Source organism: Capsicum annuum, chromosome 3, assembly GCF_002878395.1.
Source record: "Capsicum annuum cultivar UCD-10X-F1 chromosome 3, UCD10Xv1.1, whole genome shotgun sequence".
Classification (NCBI taxonomy): Eukaryota; Viridiplantae; Streptophyta; class Magnoliopsida; order Solanales; family Solanaceae; genus Capsicum; species Capsicum annuum.
This window is the reverse complement of record NC_061113.1, coordinates 270,210,123-270,234,133: the sequence shown is the minus strand read 5'-3', so window position 1 is coordinate 270,234,133 and position 24,011 is coordinate 270,210,123. Positions and strand designations below refer to the sequence as shown.

The 24,011-nt window shown below is 34.9% G+C and overlaps 2 protein-coding genes across 5 annotated transcripts; both read right to left on the bottom strand.

Annotated features, from left to right (window-relative positions):
• Positions 1–4,098: 4,098 nt before the first annotated feature.
• Positions 4,099–8,629, bottom strand: LOC107865790 (AP2-like ethylene-responsive transcription factor AIL1). Its single transcript, XM_016711978.2, has 9 exons — positions 8,270–8,629; positions 7,611–8,151; positions 7,076–7,158; positions 6,917–6,925; positions 6,602–6,690; positions 6,075–6,148; positions 5,880–5,930; positions 5,370–5,446; positions 4,099–4,838 (listed from the first exon to the last, which is right to left on the bottom strand). The coding sequence occupies exons 1-9, from the start codon at positions 8,484–8,486 to the stop codon at positions 4,288–4,290; spliced, it is 1,692 nt and encodes a 563-aa protein (XP_016567464.1). The 5' UTR covers positions 8,487–8,629; the 3' UTR covers positions 4,099–4,287.
• Positions 8,630–11,536: 2,907 nt separating this feature from the next.
• Positions 11,537–23,227, bottom strand: LOC107861656 (DNA glycosylase/AP lyase ROS1). Of its 4 annotated transcripts, none has more exons than XM_016706964.2 (22): positions 22,844–22,996; positions 22,530–22,680; positions 20,352–21,092; positions 19,971–20,231; positions 19,086–19,898; positions 18,635–19,003; positions 18,473–18,563; positions 17,751–18,393; positions 15,557–15,636; positions 15,400–15,484; positions 15,212–15,303; positions 15,064–15,132; positions 14,904–14,940; positions 14,730–14,812; positions 13,985–14,515; positions 13,813–13,849; positions 13,679–13,736; positions 13,430–13,563; positions 13,284–13,349; positions 13,062–13,176; positions 12,921–12,959; positions 11,537–12,023 (listed from the first exon to the last, which is right to left on the bottom strand). In XM_016706964.2, the coding sequence occupies exons 1-22, from the start codon at positions 22,844–22,846 to the stop codon at positions 11,932–11,934; spliced, it is 4,590 nt and encodes a 1,529-aa protein (XP_016562450.2). In that variant the 5' UTR covers positions 22,847–22,996; the 3' UTR covers positions 11,537–11,931. The 4 variants fall into 4 exon arrangements, with proteins under 4 accessions (XP_016562450.2, XP_016562451.2, XP_047266208.1 ...); XM_016706965.2 differs by lacking the exon at positions 22,844–22,996 and adding an exon at positions 23,081–23,227 and having other exon boundaries at positions 11,570–12,023; XM_047410252.1 differs by having other exon boundaries at positions 11,570–12,023; positions 19,971–20,123; positions 22,844–22,997.
• Positions 23,228–24,011: the final 784 nt, after the last annotated feature.

Genomic DNA, 24,011 nt, shown 5'->3' with positions numbered 1-24,011 from the left:
TATATATATATATATATATATATATATATATATATATATATTGTAGTGTGTGTATATATATATATTATACTATTATAGTATATGTTTTATTTAAAGTAGTACGTATAGTCATATATAATTATATATTGAATGGTACGTATATATGTGTAATTGTTTATATATTTTTTTAAAAATATATATTGTATATTGGAGTGTATATAGTGTATATTGGATTTTTTATTTATTTTTTAAACGGGTTTGACAGGTTTTTAACCGGGTTTGACCGGGTTTTGATGGGTTTGACCGGGTTGAATTAAGTGGGCCGAGTTAGGATGGGTTTTCATTTTTTTTACTGTTTGACCCGACCCGATCCGGCCCGACTAACATTAAAACTGACCCTCAACCCTGTTAAAATGGAAGGGCCAGTTTCGGGTTGGCCCGGCCCGACCCATTTGACACCATTAAATAAAGCATATATAATCTGAAATAGTTATGAACATTTAATTACGAGTGTGATAATTAAAATGAATTACAAATTTGATAAAAATTCATAATCATTAATCAGTATACTTCGAATTTAGACTTGTCTTTTCTATTACTTCTCTGCCTCAAATCTCAATTTATATAACACAATTCAGATGTCAAGAGCCTAATAAGTCTTTTAATAATTTTTATCATTAATTCAAACTCAAAATATTTAAGTTATAATAATTAATAATTTAAAAGATCTAAAAATTATCATTAAACAAAATCTTATTGACTCTTAAAATTTAAAGGGTACTATTACTACCTTGTATTCATTCATTTACTTATCTGATACAATTGAAACAATTTCCGGGTAGGCTACTCGTTCATGTGATTGAATTGAAGTAACAATTTGGCAATAATACTGCTGGGACTAGTACTGGGTCTGGGGCACACACAACAGAAGTCTACATACGTTAATATTCCTTGACTAAGGGAAATTTTAGTAGGTCAGATGACTATCTAAATTGTCGTTTCATTAAAAGGATAGTAGATTTGATTTCACTGAATATGTTATTGTATTAAAAAGTCAGTCCGGTATATTAAGCTTTCGTTATTGTTGACAAGCAGAGACCATTTCCACAATTGAAAGTCAGTTCTCCCAATCATATGACAACAATTTCATTAGCAGAATATTTGACTTTCTACTTTGGAATTCAGTGGCGGAGCCATCTTTGCTCCAGGGTTCACCCGAACCCTCTCCGATGAAAATTATATTGTTTTTATATTATATTTTACATAATTAAAAATATTTTTATGCATATATAAATAGTAGATGTTGAACTCCTTTCGATTTTTAAATCCCTTCAATAAAAATTCTGACTCCGCCTCCGTTGGAACCTCCTTCTACTGCCCTCAAATGTTTTTGTTTTTTAAAAAAACTTTTCTTGTTATTTTTCTGGAGATAAAGAGTGCAGGTGGAGGATTGGTAGTAGGGGCCGGCAACTCTGTTCTTTCACATCAATATTTGACTTGTTTAATCGGCGGATTCCCTTACACCAACCATCACATCAAATGGTCAATCACATTCAAATTTAAAATTTACGACTTCATATAGTTTTGAATTCTAGCGCGGCACAAGGAGAACTAAAATTTTGAGTTTAACTTCCAGCTTCTAGAAAAGAGAAAGCAATTGAACTACTAATAAGTTATTTATACATAACCAGGGTTGTGGTGTAGCGGATGAGGCTACTCCACCCTTAACCAAAGATTCAGGGTTCGATCCTGGACATAAAAAAAATTCTGCTGGGAGCGTTTTCCCCCAAATTATAGGTACCGGACACCAGATAAAAAACCAAAAAAAAAAAGAAGTTATTTATACATAAAAGGCAACTCGGTGCACTAAAGCTATGCGCATAGCACAGTGTCTGAGAAAGAATTCCACCACAAGGATGTATTGCACATCAACCTTACCTTGCATTTCTGCCAGAGGCTATTTCCAAGACTATTTATACGTATTACTAATAAAGTGGATTTTAAGATAAATTAATTCCTCCACAAGGATATATTGCACGCCAGCCTTACCTTGCATTTTGAGGCTATTTGCAAGGCTATTTATACATATTACTAATAAAGTGGATTTTAAGATAAATTCTCTAATGAATTCTGTTGAACTTAATAGAATTTGCTCAAATAATATATTTATGATAAAAAAGTTCATTAAAAAGGCATAATATCAAATTTAGAACTCAACTATTATCACTTGAAGCTCTTGTTCTAAAATCTAAAACACATAAAAAGTTAAAATCCTTATCCTAGCCCTTTGGAACTAATTTGTTCTGATACTTCATGTATTAAACAAAATTTTATAATAAATATACGTAATTTGGATCAAAGTCATAGAATTCGAGAGTTAATAACTTAGATGGTCATTCAACTTTGAATCTTTATTCCAGAAAGACATTCAACTTTAATTTTTACTTTAAAAATCACTCAACTTTCATATTTTTACCCGAAAAGTCAATCAAACTATTTAATTATTTTTTTAATAACATTTGCGTATGTGAAATTATTATTTGAATACAAAATTGAAAAAAATAAAAATTATCTCTTAATGACCGTTTTATCCTTATTCCCATAACTTTAGTATCTCACCTCCTTTTTTTCATTTTTTCTTCTCTTTTTTGCATATTATAATTGATTCAACATTAAATATGTTTAATAAAACATCAAAGGATCACATTAAAATTTAACAATAACCAAAGAATTAAAATTATAATTATTTTGCTCTACCTTTTCAATCCTTATTTCAACTTTTTTTTTCCATCTGATATTGATGTTCGTATTGAAATCTAATTAAATTTGAATTCGCACATTATGTAGCTTATTATAAATGCAACTTTCTCAATGATACAACCCCCTCCCCTTCCCGTTTTCACTCTAAAAATACCTTTTTTTTTTTATAAATATGTGTACTATATGTATGAAAAAAAATACTGTACTGTATGTATATGTATGATGAATTAGGGATTTTATACCCATAACTAAATATTATGAGTAATATACCTACGTTATGAGGATGCATTATATGTATGTAATAACTACGTACACGCGACTTTTAGTAATAAACGAGTTAAATTACGTATTATTTAGTTATATTTCATGGTATTAATATAGTTTATATTAATAATTTATTATCCTTCGATTATTGTTAAATTTAATTTTATCTTTTAATATTTTAATAAACATATTTAATGTTGAATCAATTACAATATGTGAATAGGATAAGAAAAATAAGAAAGAAAAATTAATTTATGGAAAAAGGGATTAAAGGGTCATTAAGATAATTTTTTATTTTTCTGAATTTTGTATTTAAATATTAATTAAAGTAAAAATCAAAGTTGAGTGACATAAAAGTCTAAAGTTGAGTAACCATTTGAGTTATTAACTCTAGAATTCCACGATCTAATATATGTAAATTCTGCGTTCGCTACTGGTTTTCTGGCTGTGTTGGCAAGTAAATGTGCATATCACATGAACTCATGTCGAGTAGAATTACAAATTGGCATGAGTTTACATTAAAACCCAATATAGTTTTAATTACTTACACTACTATAAGCAAAATTTTATACAATCAAATCACTCTATTAGTGTTTTGACAAAAGAAATCGATCGAGACAAGGTTGGTGGAAGTTGAGGATAAGTGAGTAAACATTAATTATGAAAGCACAAAACAGATTAAAAGCTCCAAAGTGTTGGGTTCAAAATCGAGAGGGCATCATGCAGAAGCTATTAGTTGCAAACTATCGTGGTGATAAATCAGACGACAAAGAAAAATATACTAAAAAAATATATAATTGATGTAATTTGATCAAGTGACCTACATATTGAAAACTAATATTAAAAAACATTAAAAACTATTGGGAGAAAATTTCCCCCTAAACGTGTGGATGCTATTATATTATGGTATGAGAAAGAGTCTTCTATTTATATTTATAGATGTACAAAACCTTTCCTCCAAGAAAGAGGTTTGACAAATATGAAAAAAATTTATATTTTTCTTTAAGGAAAAGTAAAAGTATTTATGGTTACTTTTATTTTTCTTACAAAAAAAAGTAAAATTTAAATTTGGTAAAAAAATCGGGACAAAACTCCTGACACAAAACAGCGTTGAATCTTTGATTTCATTTCATTGCCATCACATTGACATCCAAAAATAGTCCAAACATATCTAAGACTCATAAACCAAGGCATTTAAGAAATCAAGATTTCGATTTTCCTTTGGCCCAGGGGAGGAAGATTTGGTACAAGTGAGCTAGCAATACTAATCTCTAGAAATGTTTTTCACTGGTTCCATAATGCAAACATGGGAACTGGATGAACAAGGTCCATATTTCCAATCCGGCCTGAGCTCGGAGGATCATCATTGTTTCCTTTACGTCCATCTTCAAACTTGTGATCTTGAACTTGTACGGATGAATAATATGCCTGAGGATACTCTAATCCGACCCCAAAATCACAACTCATTTCACCAGAGCCAGAGCATTTTGGACTTGGGGCACTAGAAGAGCTCCTGCTGCTTGATCCTGCAGCAGCCATCATCGCCGGCATCATGTCCATGAATGAATCTACGGGCTGCTGAAATTGCTCCCCGTTTGTTATGGCTAAAATGGGCTGAGGTGAAGTTGTGCATGAATTGTAGTCCTCATAGGAAGACGGGAAGACTACAGAATCTTTTGATGGGGAGCGCTTGGCAAGGTCTCCAGCAATTAATGTCGAGCTTGAACAAATCCTTTTGACATCGTACCTACTGATGTCAAAATTGGTCACAGCACTAGTCCCCCTGAACTTGATCGCAGCAATATCATACGCTTCTGCTGCTTCCTCTTGCGTACCTGAAATAAAATACATGATACAATAATACGGGTATCAAAAATTGCCAGATTTTGATTGTTGTAGAGGAGCTGACTCCAAAATTTTGAATTTCACATGACATGTTCCCGAATACTGATATAAATCTGTGATTTTAGTTTGTATTACAACTCCTAATTTTTGTCAAGTATCTCGGTCAGATTCATATAGCAAAATTCATTCGAGGGCCGAGCTAGAGACTAAAGTATGGTTTGGGTGAACCAATAACTTCAGTCCAAATTCTGAACAAAATATTAATTTAGAACCCACTAACTTAAACGGGCTATAATCCTGAATGTTGGTTTCGCCTCTGAATTTATTTGTCCAAACCGGCTATTTCATGGCACATAGTTTTCGGCTCAGGGCAATAAAATATTGGGATTTTTTAACAACTACCATAGTACATGGAGAATTCATCAGACGCAACTCAAAAGTCACATATTAAAGACGTATAGAATTCTGGATGAGAAATTGAATAAAACACAGTAAAACAATAAGACGAGTCAATTACTTACTGAAGGTGCCAAGGTACAAATCCTTGTTGCCTGCAACTCTTCCAATTCTAGCTTGCCACCTCCCATGCTGATGATGCCTGCCCAATTTCCTAAGTTTTAATCAATGGGTATTTCTGTAGGAGTACTAGATTTTCATAGGTATGGTGATTGCACATGCATCATAAAGTTTGCATGTGCGCTATTATTGAACAAGGATAATTGCATTCAAAGAAAGCTGCAAATTTTGCAGCAATAAAATATTTCCTTATTTCAATTTACTTGTTTAATTTATGAACTTTCATTATATTTTTCTTTTTCTACCATTAGCATTACATAACTAAATAAAGTAGTTGTGGTCAAATTTAAAGTTTGAGATAAGGTTAGTTCAGCAAAATACACTTTAATTAAAATTCTTTTAAAGTGTGTGCCAGGTCAACGTGAGTCAAGTAATCTGAAACGGGGAGTAGTGAATATAGAAGACAACTTAAATCGTAAAAAGAAGTTGCCTTTTGGTTTACTACTACTACGAACCTTGTTACTCCTCTGTACATTGATGCCCCTCTTGAAAACCCACTGCTTTTCCTGTTTTAACATGATAATGGGAATCCAATTTTAGCAATTGGCTTGCAAGTATGTTCCATCTTTTTCAGTGTAACAGGATATCAAACAAAAGAAAGTAAAATAGGACTAGTGAACAAAATAGAAGGGACATTATTCCCTATGTACCTTCTCAAGTGTGCTACAAACTCTTGCCTGTTCATGGTTTTCATCTCCTCCAGTTCCTTTTCATAAGTGCTTAGCTGACATTTTCCATTAAAGACAACAACTTAATTTGAGAAATAGGGTAACATCGTTTAATATCATGGAAATTGTCGGGGGCGGACGTTGAAAATATAATTAAGTAAATAAGAGTATATTCAATCTAACAGTTAAATAAGTAGAGAGGGTGTTTCTGTAAAACCCTTGTGGCTCTAGTAATGCACATCAAGTTAAAAAGAAAAAAGAAGAAGGAAAAAGGACATAGCAAATAATAGGAAAAGCATAACATAATATTTACAAAACAAGAAGCAATAACAATAAATAAATAAATAAATAAATAATGTGATAGCCGTCGCACGGGAAAAGAAAAGGGGACATGTCGAAAATATAATTAATTACGAAGGTGCAACGGTTCAATTGTGAGAAATAATAAAACTTTGAGGTAATCAAATTTAAATCATGAATTTATCGATAAAGATTGCAAGTGCGCTTACAGGGGAATTAATATGCGTGTTTGGACCCCAGTATTTTAAAGCAGCTAAATCGTAAGCTCTAGCTGCCTTTTCCTCCGTATCATAACCACCTGAAATTTATTCAAGTTGAGGAATTAAATTAAATTAATCACGCACATTAGATACACACCTTAAACTTGTTCCAATACTCAAAACCCTTATACATATTAAAAGTGAAAAGAATATCAATGTCAACATATAGCTGGAGAATGTCAAAATTTTGACATCACCAGCATTTGATGTCACAAATTCATTTTAAGCATAAAAGTCAATATATAGCTAGAGAATGTCAATTACCTAGATAGACTGATTGATCCAGATGTTGAATGAAGCAAGCACATTTTATGTTAGGGGAAAAAACAAGAAAAAAGTTAATTAGTACATCATCGAAGAGAAACATTTCAAAAGTAAAATTGCTGAAAATAAACTCAGTGCATGAAGTGGTTTGCTACATACCTTGTCTGCCTTTCCTAGTTTGCCCTTCCTTTCTGCAACTGTTATCCCACAAATGCGCTTCGTATCTTCCAGTCCACCTATGTCTAATTTGGTCCATTTCATTAAAATATAAATTAGTTTAATTACGTTATACTACTATATACTCATATATCGCCAATATAACAAGATTTTACACTATTAGGTCATTTTTATACGTTGCACCAGATAACGTGTTTTACTTTTAAGATTTCAAATCATAAATCTTGAGTAAAATATTTTAAAGTAAAAAATATTATTTTGAAAATTGAAGTTGTGATGAATATCAACTTAAGTTCAATTCGTATTTTTATGAGTAATTTTGAACTCAATGTTTTTCAAATGCTGAATTTCTAAATTTTCAACGTTTTATGGCCAAATATGATTTTCTAAATTCTAACTCTAGAAAAAAAGGAAAAATATTCATGACCAAATTGCCACCAAAATTTGATCAAAATGATTAAGCATTGAGCATTCATATGGTTTTTCAAAAAAAAAAAAGAAAAAGCTGCATTAGTACCTGGTGACGCCGCGGTACTGAGAGGTTCTTTGCCCAAAAGAATCAATAGATTTGCGGGGAACTAATTCCTTTGAAACACTAACATTTTTACCAGCAACCGGCCTCTTTTTCGGCGCGGCGGCAAGCGAAAGCGCTTGGCAATTGCTGGGATTTCCAATTTCTTCAGCTGATGAAATCAATGGTGCAGCAGTCGCAGTAGCAGTAGCAGAAGCAGAAGCCTGGCGTAACCACGATTTGAATCCAGAAACAGAAGTAGCTCCATCAAATGGAACATGATACCCATTACCAGTACTAGTATTGGCAAATTCATGATGACTGCTCTGAAATTGACTGTTTTGAACCATCATCAGTTTCATATTTGCTCCAATTTCTAGCTGTTGTCGTTCGTGATCAGATTGATTTACGCTTGGTGGAATGTTGACATTGATTTCATCATTAGTAGGAGAATTTGAGTAACAACATCCTAAAAAATCCTCAAGCTTCGGTCCTCCATCTGGATTGGTAGTAGTACTCATTTCATGACTCTCATACCTCCAACAATCTATTTTGATAAAAAAAATAAAAAAAAATTGACATTATCAACTTCATTTATGTATATCAATTAGCAGGAGGTAAAAAACAAAACCAAAAACAATCAACAAACAAATTTACAGGTATACCTTCTTCAGTAGGTACACAGCGTGGGAAAGCGTCCATCATACAAAGAGAAGAACCATCAGTACTTAATGGCATGACAGATAAAGGAATATTATCAGTAGCTTCATTTTGTTCAATTCGTCTTACGTAATTTTTCACTTCTTCTGCATCATCATTATCATCAATATCGTTGTCGATTCTGAAATCGGGAGTTAGAGAAAATCCCAACCAATTACTCATTATTATTACTGTGAAAAAAAAATTGATGTTGAATATTTCTCTCTCTAGAACTCCGTGAGTGTTTTTTGTATGGAGTTTGAGCTCATAGTTGGAAGATATAATGAAACGAGACTGGCGTGTACATACATATATATATGTTATACTACTCTACTGGAATGTCTTATGGAATAGTGGAAAATGTAAGATGAGAACACCGATTTTATTTTTTCTTGTATTCACATTCTCATGAGTATACATACAAAAAATTGAGACATTCGATAGACTGGGTTGGGAGAAAAATACTACAAGATAATTGGTATACGGTCAAATCGCTGTGTAGCGCAAACTGATCATCCAGGTATCATCATCATAATAGAATATTACTAATAAACATGTACACAACTTTACACGTAGAAAATTATTTTCAATAGACCATGAGATTAAAAAAAAAATAAAAAATTTAAAGATTTATAACGTTAGTATAAAGTGTCCGTATGGTCATGAGATTTTTTTTTTTTTTTTGCTTTATTCCACATATAACTCGAACAGAGTTGTATTTAAAAAAGTAAAAATAAATTAAATAAATTTTCACTCCAACTTCTCTCATAAAAATTTAAAAACAACTTTAATTTATATTTATAATCAAGCACAAACTCTAACTCTAACTCCAAATTTAAAATATTTTAATTTTAATGACCAAGCACCTACAAAATATCACCAAAGTAGGTAAAAAAACTGGATTGTTACGTGAAATGAAATGGCGCGACAGAGAGCTATGATTATACTATCAAGTAGGCGTTTGGAGATAATTTAATTGAAATTTAAAAATGTGTTATATTTTACTAAGTTGAAGTTGAATACGAGTTAAAACTTACACGCAATCGGTGTATACATCAAGCCAATACATGCACGTCTTATATTTGAATTTAAAGTTTATGTTACTTAATCATGATTAATCAATATATATTTTACTTAATTTAATTACATAACCATGATAAAGAACATTAATTTGGTATATACACATTGAATACAGACGTTTTCTATTCCCCTTTAGTCATTTTTGTTTCTATAATTTTAGAAAAATAAATCTTTAAAGGCTTTTTCTATTTCCTGTTACTGTATAAAGTGCATTTGAAAAATTACAACATTATTATATTTTTCGTATGAAGACTTTTTGTCATTCCTTACAAGTTCTTGTGCACCGATGGTATTATAATGTCAACGACATACACGACTGGGGTTCCACGAAGCAGAGGCAGATCTAGGAGAGAGAGGGGGTAGTTCCGTCGAACCTCCTTGATAAAAAATTACGTTACGAGGACAAAATGAACCATCAGCGAAAATAAATATATTTACGAAGAAATAATATGAAAAAAAATATAAATATGAAAAAAAAGAAGAATAACAATGATAAATACCAAGATAATGTAGTTGGGATATACACAACAAATACTCCTACTTCTAGTACAGTCTGTATTGCAGAATCTATAAATTTTGTGTGTATTTTAAAAGAGTGAGAAGTAGGCAGTGTGTAGGGTGTGGTTCTTTATAGAGGTGCCTCGATTTTCGTGCCTCCCCTCTCCTTTCATTTCGTTTCCCAGTTTTGTGACAGTGCTGAAAGGCCAGCAGCAGCAGCAGCAGCAGCGTCAGGTGTGGTGGACATGAGAGAGAGAGAGAGAATTCTCTTACTAATGCACACCAATTTTGTTTCTTTCTCACCCAATTCCATCTTGATATAATATTCAAAAAAAATCTTTGAAGCTCGATTAATTTCTTCCGCTTCAATCTACGCTTTACGAATAGTAATAGAAAACATCTTTTTAGAAAGAAAAAAAAAAAACTTATCCTCAATAGCAAATGAGGTGAGAAAAGTTTTTGACTTTCAAAAGTCAAATTGCATAATGTAAAATGTTTAACATACTTGTCTATTACTACTGCTACTATTTATCCATACGTTTGATCTAACTAAACTCCACCTATTTGACTTCGATTACATTGTCACTTTCGAGCTCGGACAAAGGAGGAGAGTTGCGATAGGCCGACAGCTAACACAAATATACCAAAGCATAATGCATTCATATAACACAGATAACTTCAACTTGTTTAAGACTGATTCGGTAGTAACTGTTGTTATTGCTTGATCTAACCAAGTAATGTAAACTCTCTTCATGCAAAGTTTCTGTGGTCAATCTAGCTGGGCTCTATAAACAAACTTGGGCCTACTTCTGGACACTGGCCTGAAATTTGACGTTTGAACTGCAAGACTTCAGAATACAAGTTACATTAGAATAAGGAAATTCAAGTTGTTCTTAGGCCCTATATTACAAGACAATCAGAAGTAGTATGCTAACTATATAGAAATCATCGATGACAATGGTGGGTGTAGAAAGAATTCTCGGAACTTCTGAGATCTATGAAAGACATCAAGGTATACACTCCACAGAATGATTGTAGTAAAACTTTACATTCAGGATAGGTAACGTTGATCATAGTCTACGAAAGAATACACTGTATGAAGAAATAGTTTTGGCATATAACTGCACACAGCTACTGATCACTCAATTTCATGCACCTAAGGCCTGATAAATAAGCAATCAGTATACGACTCTACCGGCAGAGAAACAGTTGTGACCAATATGAAGCAATTTAAGAATCAATACAGGTAAACAGCGTCAAAGCCAGTAATTGAAGTTTGGGGGTCCTGAAAATTAAAGTAAAAGAGAGAAAAATTGATATAAATAACATATTCTTGAAAATTTGATTTTGGGAATTGGAAAGCTTTTTGCATACAAAATTTGATTTTGGGAGATTGGGCACATACAAGTAGCTTTATGCTACAAAAAAGCACAAAACATTGAAAGTGGGTTTCGACTTTTTCAACCCACACAACCCGCAAGAAAGTGACTTTCGCCCCATCTTACCACTGAAAGTGGATTCAGACGGTAATACTTATATATGTTTACTGGAATATCTAATGCAAATAAAGGATCTATGCAAAAGCCACTACTGGTTCGTCCTAACCCTCATGTTACACTGTAGCTTTGCCGTGTAAGTAAAATGGAACCATCAGATAGAAAGAGGGAAAGAGCAAGTACCATACAAACTAGAAAAAAGAACCATGTAACTTGTATGGTCCAGAAGCAGTATTCTCGACTCCTACAAAACAAAGGACAACACCAGCTTTTTTCTTGATAATTTATTTTTGAATTCATACACCATCAGAGTGCATCCGAAACGAGAACAGATATGGAACAACTACAACAAGCAAACACTGTCACGTAATCTAAATAGTGAAAGAATGAAAAAATTATAGAAACTATATGAGCCACTGTTATGACTTTCCCATTGATGGCGATCAGGATTTTCACAAGAAGAATAATGTTAAATGAGTGATGATGAATGTGTATACGCTTTTACCACCTCTCAAGCAATTTTGCCATCTCTAAATGCTGATCATCATAATTCACTATATTTTACTTTTATATCCTAAATGGAATCGATCAGGGAGGGGTCTGGGTGCCCTCTGCTTTCTGTCATATCCTCTTACACACATAAATCCTGCAAAGAGATCAAAGACAAGATACATAAGACAATTTTGTCCTTCGGCAAGGAAAATATTTCTTGTCAATTTTATCCGTCTACACGTAAAACCGATTCTGAATTACGGTTGTGATATTGACTTGGCCGTTTTAGGAAATTTACCATCATATCCAACACTAAAGGTGAACAGGGCTAACATGCCTATGAAAATGCCTTTCATGATCATTGAGGTAATAGTATTTGGCCCTTAAGTTTATACCAAAAGACATGATATTGTAAATTAGTTCCAACATTTCTCCGTCGCCTAGTTTATGTTAAGGTTTGCACTGATTTCTTACCTTATTTGATTTGCTTTATATGGAAGGTAGCACAAAATATTTACCATAATTGGGTAATCCTTTTCTTGAAGGAGAAGGCTTTGGACCTCTATAACTTGAGGATCTTTCTTCTCACTTTACAACATAAAAACTGTAGTTCTTTAGGGTTGGAGAGTCATGTTTTGGGGAGTATTATTCTTTCAGTATGTTTGTAGCATGTTATTCAATATATTGATCATCTCCTTTCATATGGATATAGGTCAATTGACACCTTCGATTCCAACAGTTCGCAAAACATTCCCATTTTGACTGAACCTACATATTGTGCAAAGGTAGGGGTAAGGTTTGCGTATAGCCTACCCTCCCCAAACCCCACTTATGGGATTACACTAGGTTTGTTGTGGATATATATAGATATAGATTTTGCAACCTATTTTAGCCATGACTTTAAATTTTTTCACTACACCATTCTTCATAGTTCTATTTAGAAAATCAAGTTCAGAATATGAGACTTAAGTCATAAGAAGGTATAAAACCTTATTAAAAAATTAGCAACATTTTCTTTCAGCTTTGTATATACAGAAGAGATGTCCCATACCTCTCCAAAAGCAATACTGAATTTCCTCTGTTGTCAAACCTGATTTGATATTATGAGTAATATCAGTATTTATGAAGTCGAGTCTTGATAAAACATAATCAGATAAAAGTAAAATATAACAAGCAACAATATATTTTCTACCTCTAAAAATGGCATGAACTGAAGTTCCACAATATAAAACTCTTCGTCTCAAATTCCATATTGACTCTCTCGCAACAGGGATTGGGTATTTGCTCGACTCATGATCAGCAAACACCTGATGTACAAGAAATTTAATTTGTGAGTTGACTGTAACATAACAAACTAGTGACCCTGCAGCAACAAAGAGGAGTTTATGGGGAGACAATTACACGAACTGATTACCTCATTAACTTGAAAGTATGTTCCATTTAGAGGAAAACTTCCCCTGTTTGCCGTTCGACATGGTATCTGTCATGGTTGTATGTATCATATCCAAATGAAGAATTTCTTAGGAAACAGTATGAAAGGATTGCTCATGATTCACTTACCAAAATAGATCCATGAACTATTTGATTATTTTGGGAGTTACTTGCACTGCCCGAGCATATCTCTGCATCATAAAGTACTAATTCCTTGGAGCTGGAAAAGTTTTCAACTTTTTTCTGCTTTTCCATAACTTGCTCTAAAAGTTACAAAATAATAGTCAGTTCAAACTGCGTCTGTCTAGAAACATAAATAGGAGATGATTTTTATCACAATATTCATACTAATCGCCCACAAATGACAAATACTTTTACCTGTTAGGCTGATGGAAAGAAGGTAAGGGCAGGGATCATCAGGCTGCCGTTTCTCAAACTGTTAAGTAATAAACATTAATGAATATAGTGGCATCAAATAAAATTTGATAGATACAGAATATATAAGAAATTACCCCACTCAAAAGAGGATGATCATCTGGAAGCTCATACCTACAATAGACCAATTGCATGTGTTCAATATACATGTGGGACATACTATTTGCTCATGTTATAAGCATAAAAAACTCAGTAACTTGAGATATTTGATGTACACAAAAAGATGGATTAAGTATTACTATTACTTACACTAAGTGCTCAGTCCTTAGTCGACTATTACTTTTCAGTTTACGAGCAGGATGTGAAGCAGATTCTGGATTCAAGAGAACCAAGGCTCTGGACACTTCTTCATCTCTATGCAATTTACTGATCTCATCAACAACATTCAACAAATTTTCTTGAAGCTCTTTAGTTTTGTACTTGTTGATAAGGTTCAACACATTTTCTCTGAACTCTTTAGTGTTGAGTTGGATGGTAGGTATCTCCTGCTCATGCTCCACCTTAGAAGGAAAGTCTTCAATGTCTCGTTCCAGTGATTCTAGAGGTCTGTGCTCTGGAGATTCTGGCATTATTATTTCTAGAGGTCTGTCCTCTGGAGATTCTGGCATTTCTATGATAGGCTCAGAATCTTGAGTCTGGAAGCTGGACTCCAAGAAGCTTTCGCTAGAAGGGAACAAATTTGGTAACGGCACACACATGTTTGGGACATCATCAACTCGAACAGGCTGCTTAGAGGCGACCACTCCTTTCGGCTGTGGTCCTGGGAGGCGAAGCCTAGAACTGCATAATGCAAATTTATAAATAGTCTAATGCACAAGGATGAATTTGTGAAGATTCCGTGAAATATTGATTATTCATTGTCGAAAAATGAAGTGTCTTATGGGAATGTCAGATATGTCTTACAATAAACAGATTATTGTAAGGCCTAGATATCAATTTCATTAAAAAAAAAAGTTATTTTATTATTAAAGTTGGGCAGTAATCTGATATAAACCTGGCAAATGCACTAGCAAAGTGCCTGCATTCGGCTCTCAATGGGCAGGCATCACAGTTTGGATTTCTCTTTGTACAGAAAACCTGTGCAAACATTCTTGCTGTTAGTGCTCTCTGAAGAAATAATAAAGCTAATCAAACTACGGTATCATTGACTGTTGAGTGCAAATCTGACCTTTCCAAATGTGATCATGTGATAATGCAATTCATATCTGCCACACATACCAACTTAATAAGCAGAAGAATTGCCGGAATAATTTTTCAGTTTCTTAGGATTATAGGTAATAAACAAATCCATTGAACAACAAAACTCTAGAGAAAGTGGAAATTCTTACAGTGTTAGCAGATCAAGTTTGCATAGACGTGGCCAAAGGTACTTTTGTATGTCACTCTCCAGCGGGTATCTAATTGAAAAGAAAAATAACATTTAATACACACTAGCTCGAACTTAGCAACAGAAAATAGAAATTATTAAGTACATACTTCTCCAAAAGATGCATCTGGATCTCATCAGGTAATGGTTGCAAAGGGACCCATCCTAGACGTACTGCTATCCGAGCAACATTTATGTCAACCTTTCAACCAAAAAAAATAAATAAATAACAAAAACCCAGAATGTTGAGATTCTAGAGGCAAAACGAAAGTGGAACCACCCCATGCTGAAAACTTACAGGAAAGGAATGATGCCGAAGTGTCAAAAGTCGAATGCAATCCACGCTCTTCGGCCCAAGCCCAACGATACTCAACAGGTATTCTCTGTACAGAAGCAGAGTAATAAGAGAATGCTCGACGATATCTTAACTTTGACTAGTTAATTTACGTTCTTACTTCACTTTGTCTGTTGGAACATCTCTTAACCACTCAAGATCAATGCTTCCATGATCTTCAACCAATCGATTAAGACAATTCTGCAAAGTGCACGACCTAATTGGTTAGCAGGCCTTACTCCCGATGTGGTACATACACATTATAAATCAATCAGCTATATATTAAGACCACGTATATATAATAAGAAATATATTAAATTAAATTCCTACAAATATTTGAATGTGAACCCAATATTATTTTCTTTTACCTAGTTAAGATTTGGGAGAGGGTGGTGGAGCGTAGGTTGAGAAATATTGTGTCTATTTTGGAGAATCAATTTGGATTTATGCCTGGTCGCTCAATGACTGAGGCAATTCACCTATTGCGGAGACTGGTAGAGCAGTATAGAGAGAGAAAGAGGGATCTTCACATGGTGTTTATTGACTTGGAAAAGGCGTATGACAAGGTTCCTAGGGAGGTTCTTTGGAAATGCTTGGAGGCGAAGGGATTCCTGTAGCGTACATTAGAGCGATTAAGGATATGTATGAGGGGGCGAAAACTCGAGTAATGACGGTGGAAGGAGATTCTGAGCACTTCCCGGTCTTGACAGGGTTGCATCAGGGATCAGCTCTTAGTCCGTTCTTATTTGCCGTGGTGATGGATGTGTTGACGCGGAGTATACAAGGCCAGGTGCCTTGGTGTGTGCTTTTTGCGGATGATGTAGTTTTGATTGATGAGTCGCGGCAAGCTGTTAATGATAAGCTGAAAGTTTGGAGACAAACTCTGAAGTCTAAAGGTTTCAGATTGAGTAGGACCAAGACGGGTTATTTGGAGTGCAAGTTTAGTGACTCGAGGCAAGAGGAGGAGGTGGTGGTGAAGTTGAGCTCTCAGGCAGTTTGCAAGAAGGATAGTTTAAAGTATCTTGGGTCTACGATCCAGGGAAATGGAGAGATTGATGAGGATGTCTCGCACCGTATTGGGGCAGGTTGGATGAAATGGAGGCTCGCTTCGGGGATTTTATGCGATAAGAAGGTGCCTCCCAAGCTTAAAGGCAATCTATATAGAGTTGCAGTCCGGCCGGCTATGTTGTATGGAGCGGAGTGTTCGCCAGTTAAGACTTCCCGCATCCAAAAGTTGAAGGTGGCGGAAATGAGGATGTTGCGTTGGATGTGTGATCTTACAAGGGCTGACAGGGTTAGGAATGAGATTATTTGGGAGAAGGTGGGAGTGGTATCGGTGGAGGAAAAAATGCGGGAAGTGAGGTTGAGATGGTTTGGTCATGTGACGAGGAGGGGCACGGATGCCCCAGTTCGTAGGTGTGAGAGACTAGCGTTAGATGGTTTCAAGCGGGGTAGGGGTAGACCGAAGAAATACTGGAGAGAAGTGATTAGACGTGATATGGAGCAGTTACATCTCACTGAGGACATGACCTTGGATAGGAAGGTTTGGAGGAAAAATACTAGGATAGAGGGATAAGGTGGGGGGATGAATCGTAGTCCGTAGTTAGGAGGGTTTGGTGTCTTTTGTTTGGTAATGTACATTATTTTTGTGGATGTTATATCTATGTTAGTTTTATCATGTTTCATGCTTTGAATATTTTTGTATATTGTCCTGTGTCTTGAGCCGGGGGTCTATCGGAAACAACCTCTCTACTTCTTTAGAGGTAGTGATATGGACTGCGTACATTCTACCCTCCCCAGACCCCACTAGGTGGGAATATACTGGGTTTATTGTTGTTGTTCTTGTTGAGGTTATTATTTTTTTATTTTTTTTTATAAAGCCTAGTTGAGGTTAATTATAGGAACCTACAAAACTTCAGATATTGGAATTTGGATCCGTTTTTGTCGGTGATTAATACTTTATTGAGTTTATTGTATGGACGCATCAAGTTTAGAAGAAAAAGACAAGGTGATCAATAACAATAACAAATAAGCAATTTGAGTGATAAGAAGGGATAAACGAAGCTGCATTGGTCCTTGGTTGCAGGTTCTTATTGGTCAAGTACATAATCATCTTGTCACTTGAACCCTTAATATATTTTCAATTGGAATTTTCTGATAGAGGTCTACGTTTTCTCGTTGTCATTTATTTTCTGTATGCTTTCAAAGTAACTAACCATTAGGGGTGCAGTTTCTTTATTACTCTGTACCTTACTCCCAATGTGGTACATACACGTAATAAATAAAATGAGAGAACTCAAACCACTACAGTGTACCTTAATCTTTGCAGCAAGAACATTACCCTGTCCTCGACATTTTATCGGCTCAACAATCTTTTCAACATCTGCATGTCTAACGGCTTCCCAATTAACAGAATCTCTATTACTTTCAGTAAGACCGCTAGATCTTCCAGTAGAATAGGTTTTCCTCAATTCATCCCAATCAATTTCTCTTTCTGGTAATTCATTTTTCTCTGTCGATATTGTCTCGGGCAAATTGACTGCTTCATTTCCTAAATCGCCGCCACTCTTAGCAAAGGTTATCACTTCTGGGCTGTAAGAGGTGACTGAAGCCTGACTACCACTTGTACTCTCATCTCCAAGATTTTCTTCCTTTCGAGTTCCATGCAACCTCTCATTCATGCAGTCCCCCGTGTGAGATAAGTGGCTATAAGGTGTAGTCAAACATTCCGGCGTATTTCTATCATCTAAAGAAGATGTTTCATCTGTGCTTGATATACATTTGGACATTGAACTAAAACAAGAACCAGAGAATCCAAGATCTTTCTCATCAGCAGACACTTCTCTATCAAATGAATTTGGCATTCCCTCTGTAATCGCTACAGCTTGTCCTTGTTGTGTAGTCACTTCTTGCTTATTTTGAAGTGGGAATGCTGATGCAAGAAGCATGAAAGCGTTGCTGCATAGTGGGATGCGACAAGATTATTTACACTCTACAGAATGAGAACGAAACGGGCATGTAACACAATGAAGTTTACCTTGAAAGGTTATCTGATACATTTTGTGTTAGGTAAACACCAATCACAGAGTCTACCACTGACCCTTTCCATGGGGAAAAACGCCTATCACCTGAAAGTTTCCCTTTAGCATAAGAATAAAAGTATTGAATTACTTGTAAGACAGAAATGTTTGAGGTGTACCTAAGACAAGACGCATGCGGGCAATGAATGAGGCCGCCCTTCCTTCAAATATTTTTCTTTGCTCCTCCCACCACATCTCCTTCTCTTTATCCAGGTCTTCATCAATTTCACCTCCGTTTTCTATGAGTAGATTAAACACTCGCATTGACTCCATATCAATGTCAACCTTGGGCAGTTTTTTTCTGGGTTTGTCCTTTCCCTTGTGAGCAATTATTGGACCAAAAGGATTCCGCAAGACAAGCTGGCCAGTATTGTTACTGGTTCTTTTCTGATTGGTTGTTGTTCTCCCTTTACAGGCTCTCTTATCACAAACTTTTAATTTTTCAAACCTCTGAATAAGTTTATCCAAGGATTTCGAGTCAATTGAACCTGCAAAAATTGTATTCAAGGTTATACAGTAAAAATGTATTATAAGTGCAAAAAGGATAAATGAATGTTTCAAGTAGATTACACTCTGTTTTAGGCCACAGATCATCAAGTTGTGACCGTTCTTGAAGTTCATTACAAGCTGATTTATCTATCCAAGGCCACAGATCTTCATGTTGTTGCCAGTTTTGAACATCAATGCAAGCTGATTTATCTGATCTAGGCCACAGATCTTCATGTTGTGGGCACTCTTGAATATCGTTGCAAGATGATTTATCTGTTTGATGCCACCAATTTTCATGTTGCCAACATTCCTGAATTTCATTGCAAGCACTTATTTGAGGCCGCTTATCCGTAAAAGACTCAATCCCACTGATTGCACTTATTTCTGACTCAGGGCAGATGGAGTCTAAAATAGCAGTCGATCTTTTGCAATTCTTAGATCTTTTTCTTTTGCACATGACTAGTGGAGACAAAGTCAAGGCAAGACTTAAAGGTTCTAATTCTGTATCTTCTTCCCTGCAAGCAGACTTGGTCCTCTTAGGATGGATAGATCTCTTTCTCCGAGAATTCACTATAGGGGACAAGCTAAACACACACTCAAAAGACTCTGGATCAGCCATTGCAGCATTAATCTGATTTTCGGTAGGTAGAACCTTTCTGACAAAATGTGATTTTAATTTTACTGTCTGCCTCGAGTTCATAGTTGAAAAACATGTATCACCATGGGCAATTTCAGAATTTCTCCTGGTAACTCTCTTGGAAATTGTAAAAGAACTCTTGGCAATTGGAACATGCTTCTTTGCAACTCTCTTTCTACCTCTTCCTCTACACGTCCTCCTTGCACCGGAAGTCACTTTATACTTTGTATTAGTATTCAATGCATTCCAGCCTTTATCTGCATAATTAGAAGCACCGATGTTATTTTTTGTCCTCATATAAATTTTAAGAAAATCAAACTGAGAATCACCTTTGTCTTGGGCTTCTTTATGGTCATTCTGGGAAATAGCTTCATTTCCTGCCAAAGACGCGGATCCAATGTTTCCTCTTGTCCTCCTTTTAAAAACTTTCAGAAAGTGATCCTGACAACTAGTTTTGTTCTGGTAGACATCAGCTTCATTTCCTGCCAAGGGCATCAAATCTGTTTTAAATTTGTTCCTCCTTGTATAAACTTTCAGAAAATGATACTGACAGGCTCTATCGCCATCCTGGTAGATATTAGGATCATTTCCTGCCAGATACATGGTGCCAATGTCAATTTTCTGAATAGCAGGGATAAGTTCCAAGAATTATTTGTGAATTAAAAGATTTCCGGAAAAAAAAAAGTCAAATGCAAATGAAATTTGGTTACCTTGTTTGGTTTGGGAAGTTGACTCAGCCTCTAAATTATCTTCCAAATCAATGGAGCTATTTGTATCAACTGGCAGCTCATTAACACCGTCTAATGGATTTGTCAAGAACTTGCTGTTGTTACTATGTGTTACATGACATCTAGCCACTTCTTCTGCTCCCACGGAAATAACATCATTCTCATTTTCCAAGTTAAAATTTAGAGCTCGTCTGCATGACTTCAAACTATGACCAAGATCCGTAAGAATGTCGTGCTCAAGTTCTGGTGAACTTGTTGCTGGGATAGCAAGCTCCAAAATTTCTGGCTGAGGAGTTGAAACCTGTAGGACTACAGATTCGGCAATAGTTTCTGGAATCTTACTAATAGGTGTTTGCATGTAAGCATATCCTGATAAATCGTCTGAAACCTTATCGCAGTCCTTTTCTAGTTTCTTCTTTGTCCTGGCACTTGCCTTAGATTTACCTGATTTTGGAGTTGAAGTCTTTATCTTAGGCTTTGGAGTCTTTTTGGGCTTACTTTCATCATAGATTTTTGGTTTGTGTTTTTTCCTTTTTGGTTTCTTCAGTGGTCTCTCATTCAAGTCCAAGGTACCACTTTGTGTCTCCAATGGGTTACCCTTCTTCATAGGAGTTGAAGGAGCCATTGACACAGATTTAAAATCAGAATCCAAATTTTGACATAGAAATTTGCTCCTCCCTCCGATCACAGCAGAAACCTCTTCATCCTTTTTTTGGCTGTTACCTGCAAAAATGTTCATAAGCTGATAAGTGTACTTGAACTTACTGCAGATTTGGACAAAAAAATTGAGTGGTTTATAGTTAATGCCTAATTAAGTCAATTATTTTTTACTAAGTTAGAAATGGTTAGTTGTGATTCCAATATAAGAAATACAGGGAAAAATGAAAATGATCAGGAAGGAAGGCACAAATAGCATTATTAATTATGCATCAAGTAAAATCGAGCAGCAAGTGCATCATTACCGTTAATTCTACCACTGAATTGCTACTCTTCTTGTGTTTATTGTAGTAAATGGGAACATGAGGTTCAACAGAAGTATCTTAACGGAGTTTCCATCCTCACTGTTAGGTCATACTTTTTATTGTTATTTTCAGTATCCCCCCTGTTGGATAGTTCACCGTTATGCCTTTACCTTTTCTTTTAGACTGAGCATCGTAACAACGTGACTTGAATAAAAACCTAACCCGTATTCTTACTGTTTTCCTCCCTTTCTCACTGCATAGCTTATTTTGGATTAGCTTCTATTGTAGTAATTCCTACATTTATATACTCATATTCAACTATGATCACTAAGTTCAACAAGCATCTTGTGAATCTGAAAAACTACGACTTCGGATCGATTAGTACATAGATGGCATAAGCAGGGATATTCCATGGGACTATTTTATCCCACCTTCCATTTGGGATAGTAATCCAACCACCATTTTAGTACAAATGGTAGGATAAGATGATCTCATGATTAGCTAATACCTCACACCAAACATGGGATAAAGTTATATCCCAAATTTTATTCCGGGGTTATTATCCTTATCCCACGTACCAAATGACCCCTTTACTGTCGCTACACTAGATTCTGCAGTTACTTCACAAACATTAGACGGAAATTTTGCGGGGCTCTCTACAAATTACTACATTGTTAATTACATGAAATACTGAAAAGACGTCATTTATAAACCGTTAAACATTGAGAAGGTTATATAAACAAAAATTGACGGATATTTGCGGAGAAGGAACCTTTTATACACTACGGATGCAATCAACTCTATCTAAAACATGAAAAATCCAGCCTACCGAATCAATGATATTAATATTAAGTTACGCAACAACCATAAAACAGAATGATTACACACACAAAAAAAAAGGGCAGCCCGGTGCACTAAAGCTACCACTATGTGCGGTGTCCGGGAAAGGACCCCACTACAAGGGTGTATTGTAGGCAGCCTTACCTTGCATTTCTGCCAGAGGCTGTTTCCGAGGCTTGAACCCGTGACCTCCTGGTCGGTCACATGGCAGCAACTTTACCATGGCACCAACTTTACCCGTTACTCCAATTTATAAGTCAGTTTCTACGATATACATTAATCGACAACCTGGTAAAAATGTTAACTTTATCCATTATAACATATCAAAATATTTATACAGTCAGTGTATGTAACTTACATGAACTACTTGCTGACACAAATTTGTTGAAGCCAGCAATATTGATAGAGCTAAATTCTGCTCTTGGTAACTCGCTCTTGTAAGGTGTTACTGGAGTAAAAAAAGCAACTTTCTCCAGCTCTTCCTTATCTGCATTGCCCAGTTCCATCTCCTGTTTCAATTACACAAAAATCCAGAAAAAAATCATCAATTAAACCCGAAAAATGCAGTAATTCAAAACAAACTAATCAATTAAACAACAGATCAAGTCAAAATTAAGCCAATTTTTCGTCTCTACAACAATTCAATTTGCTTTGTTGGCCAACAACATTAACCATTCATGAGAATTTATCTGTTGCTGGTTTAGTCGAGGTGTCAATTTGCTCTGTTGCCCAACAACATTAACCGATTTATGACAATTTATTTGTTTCCAGTGGGAGGTGACAGTTATTTTAGTGTGACGTGCAGGAAAGCCGACACAGACACCACGGTTATAAAGGGAAAAAAAAAAAAAAAACCTTTTTAATCTAACTGCAGGAAAACTGAAAAGGCAAAAGCAATTCCCAAAATACCTGATTAGCACAGCATAAACAGAAGAGTGTATGCGTGTGTGTGTATATGGAGAATGAGGCAGTAAAAATGGTAGGGTTAAAAGAATTTAACTCATGGAAGGAGACTACAACGACTAATAACCTTAACGGTAGAGCCTGAAATTATGTTTACTTAATCCAACGGCTTTGTGACATCTTTGACGCTAAAAGCTTTCTTTTTCTTTTATTTTCGATTTTCTATTTGGTGTCTGATGTCTAGTATCTGGTATATTAAATTTAGAGTATCGTCCTGAGATATTATGTTTAATTTGAATGGAGAGTTTATTAAGTTTTACTAAATATATTATTATTTTATATTATATTTATTTTAACTGAGAATCTATATTATTGTTGTTATCAGGTGATTCTCAAGTTTTTACAGGTTATGTGATTATTGTTGTTATCAGGTAAAACCTTCATATTATTATATTAGTTATGTTTTACTTGAGCTGAGAATCTCTCAGATTTTCACTGGGTATATTATTATTATTGTTATCAGGTAAAACTGTTGTTATCAGGTAAAAACGCTTTCTAACGAAGACGATTACATTAAAAATTGGGTAAACAACACTAAACATCCTATATTATGACTCAATTACGAAAGACCTCCTGTATTTTAAAATCAAACAACTTACATTCCTTGCACTATGAAAGCTCTACACTTACACCTAGTGTATTTTGAAACCAAATACTTACACCCCTTGTACTATGAATCCTCTACACTTACACCTACTATATTTTGAAATTAAACACTTACACCCCTCGTACTATGAAAACTTACACCCTCTATATTTTAACATCAAATACTTACATCCCTTGTACCATGAAAACTCCACACTTACACGCTCTGTTATGCATACCTGTAATTAAATAAGTTAGATTATAAATTAAAATTATTAAATGAGGCCTTTTT

Bases quoted from the DNA above. Each gene is read 5' to 3' on its own strand.
- LOC107865790 (XM_016711978.2), bottom strand. From the start codon at position 8,486: ATGAGTAATTGGTTGGGATTTTCTCTAACTCCCGATTTCAGAATCGAC. The intron at 8,152-8,269 runs GTATACCTGTAA...TTATCAAAATAG, and splicing joins CTGTGTACCTACTGAAGAAG to ATTGTTGGAGGTATGAGAGT. The intron at 5,931-6,074 runs GTACATAGGGAA...ATGTTAAAACAG, and splicing joins TTTGTAGCACACTTGAGAAG to GAAAAGCAGTGGGTTTTCAA.
- LOC107861656 (XM_016706964.2), bottom strand. The intron at 15,304-15,399 runs GTAAGTTTTCAG...TTTGGTTGAAAG, and splicing joins TTCGGCATCATTCCTTTCCT to GTTGACATAAATGTTGCTCG. The intron at 14,941-15,063 runs GTAAGAATTTCC...TATGTGTGGCAG, and splicing joins AAACTTGATCTGCTAACACT to ATATGAATTGCATTATCACA.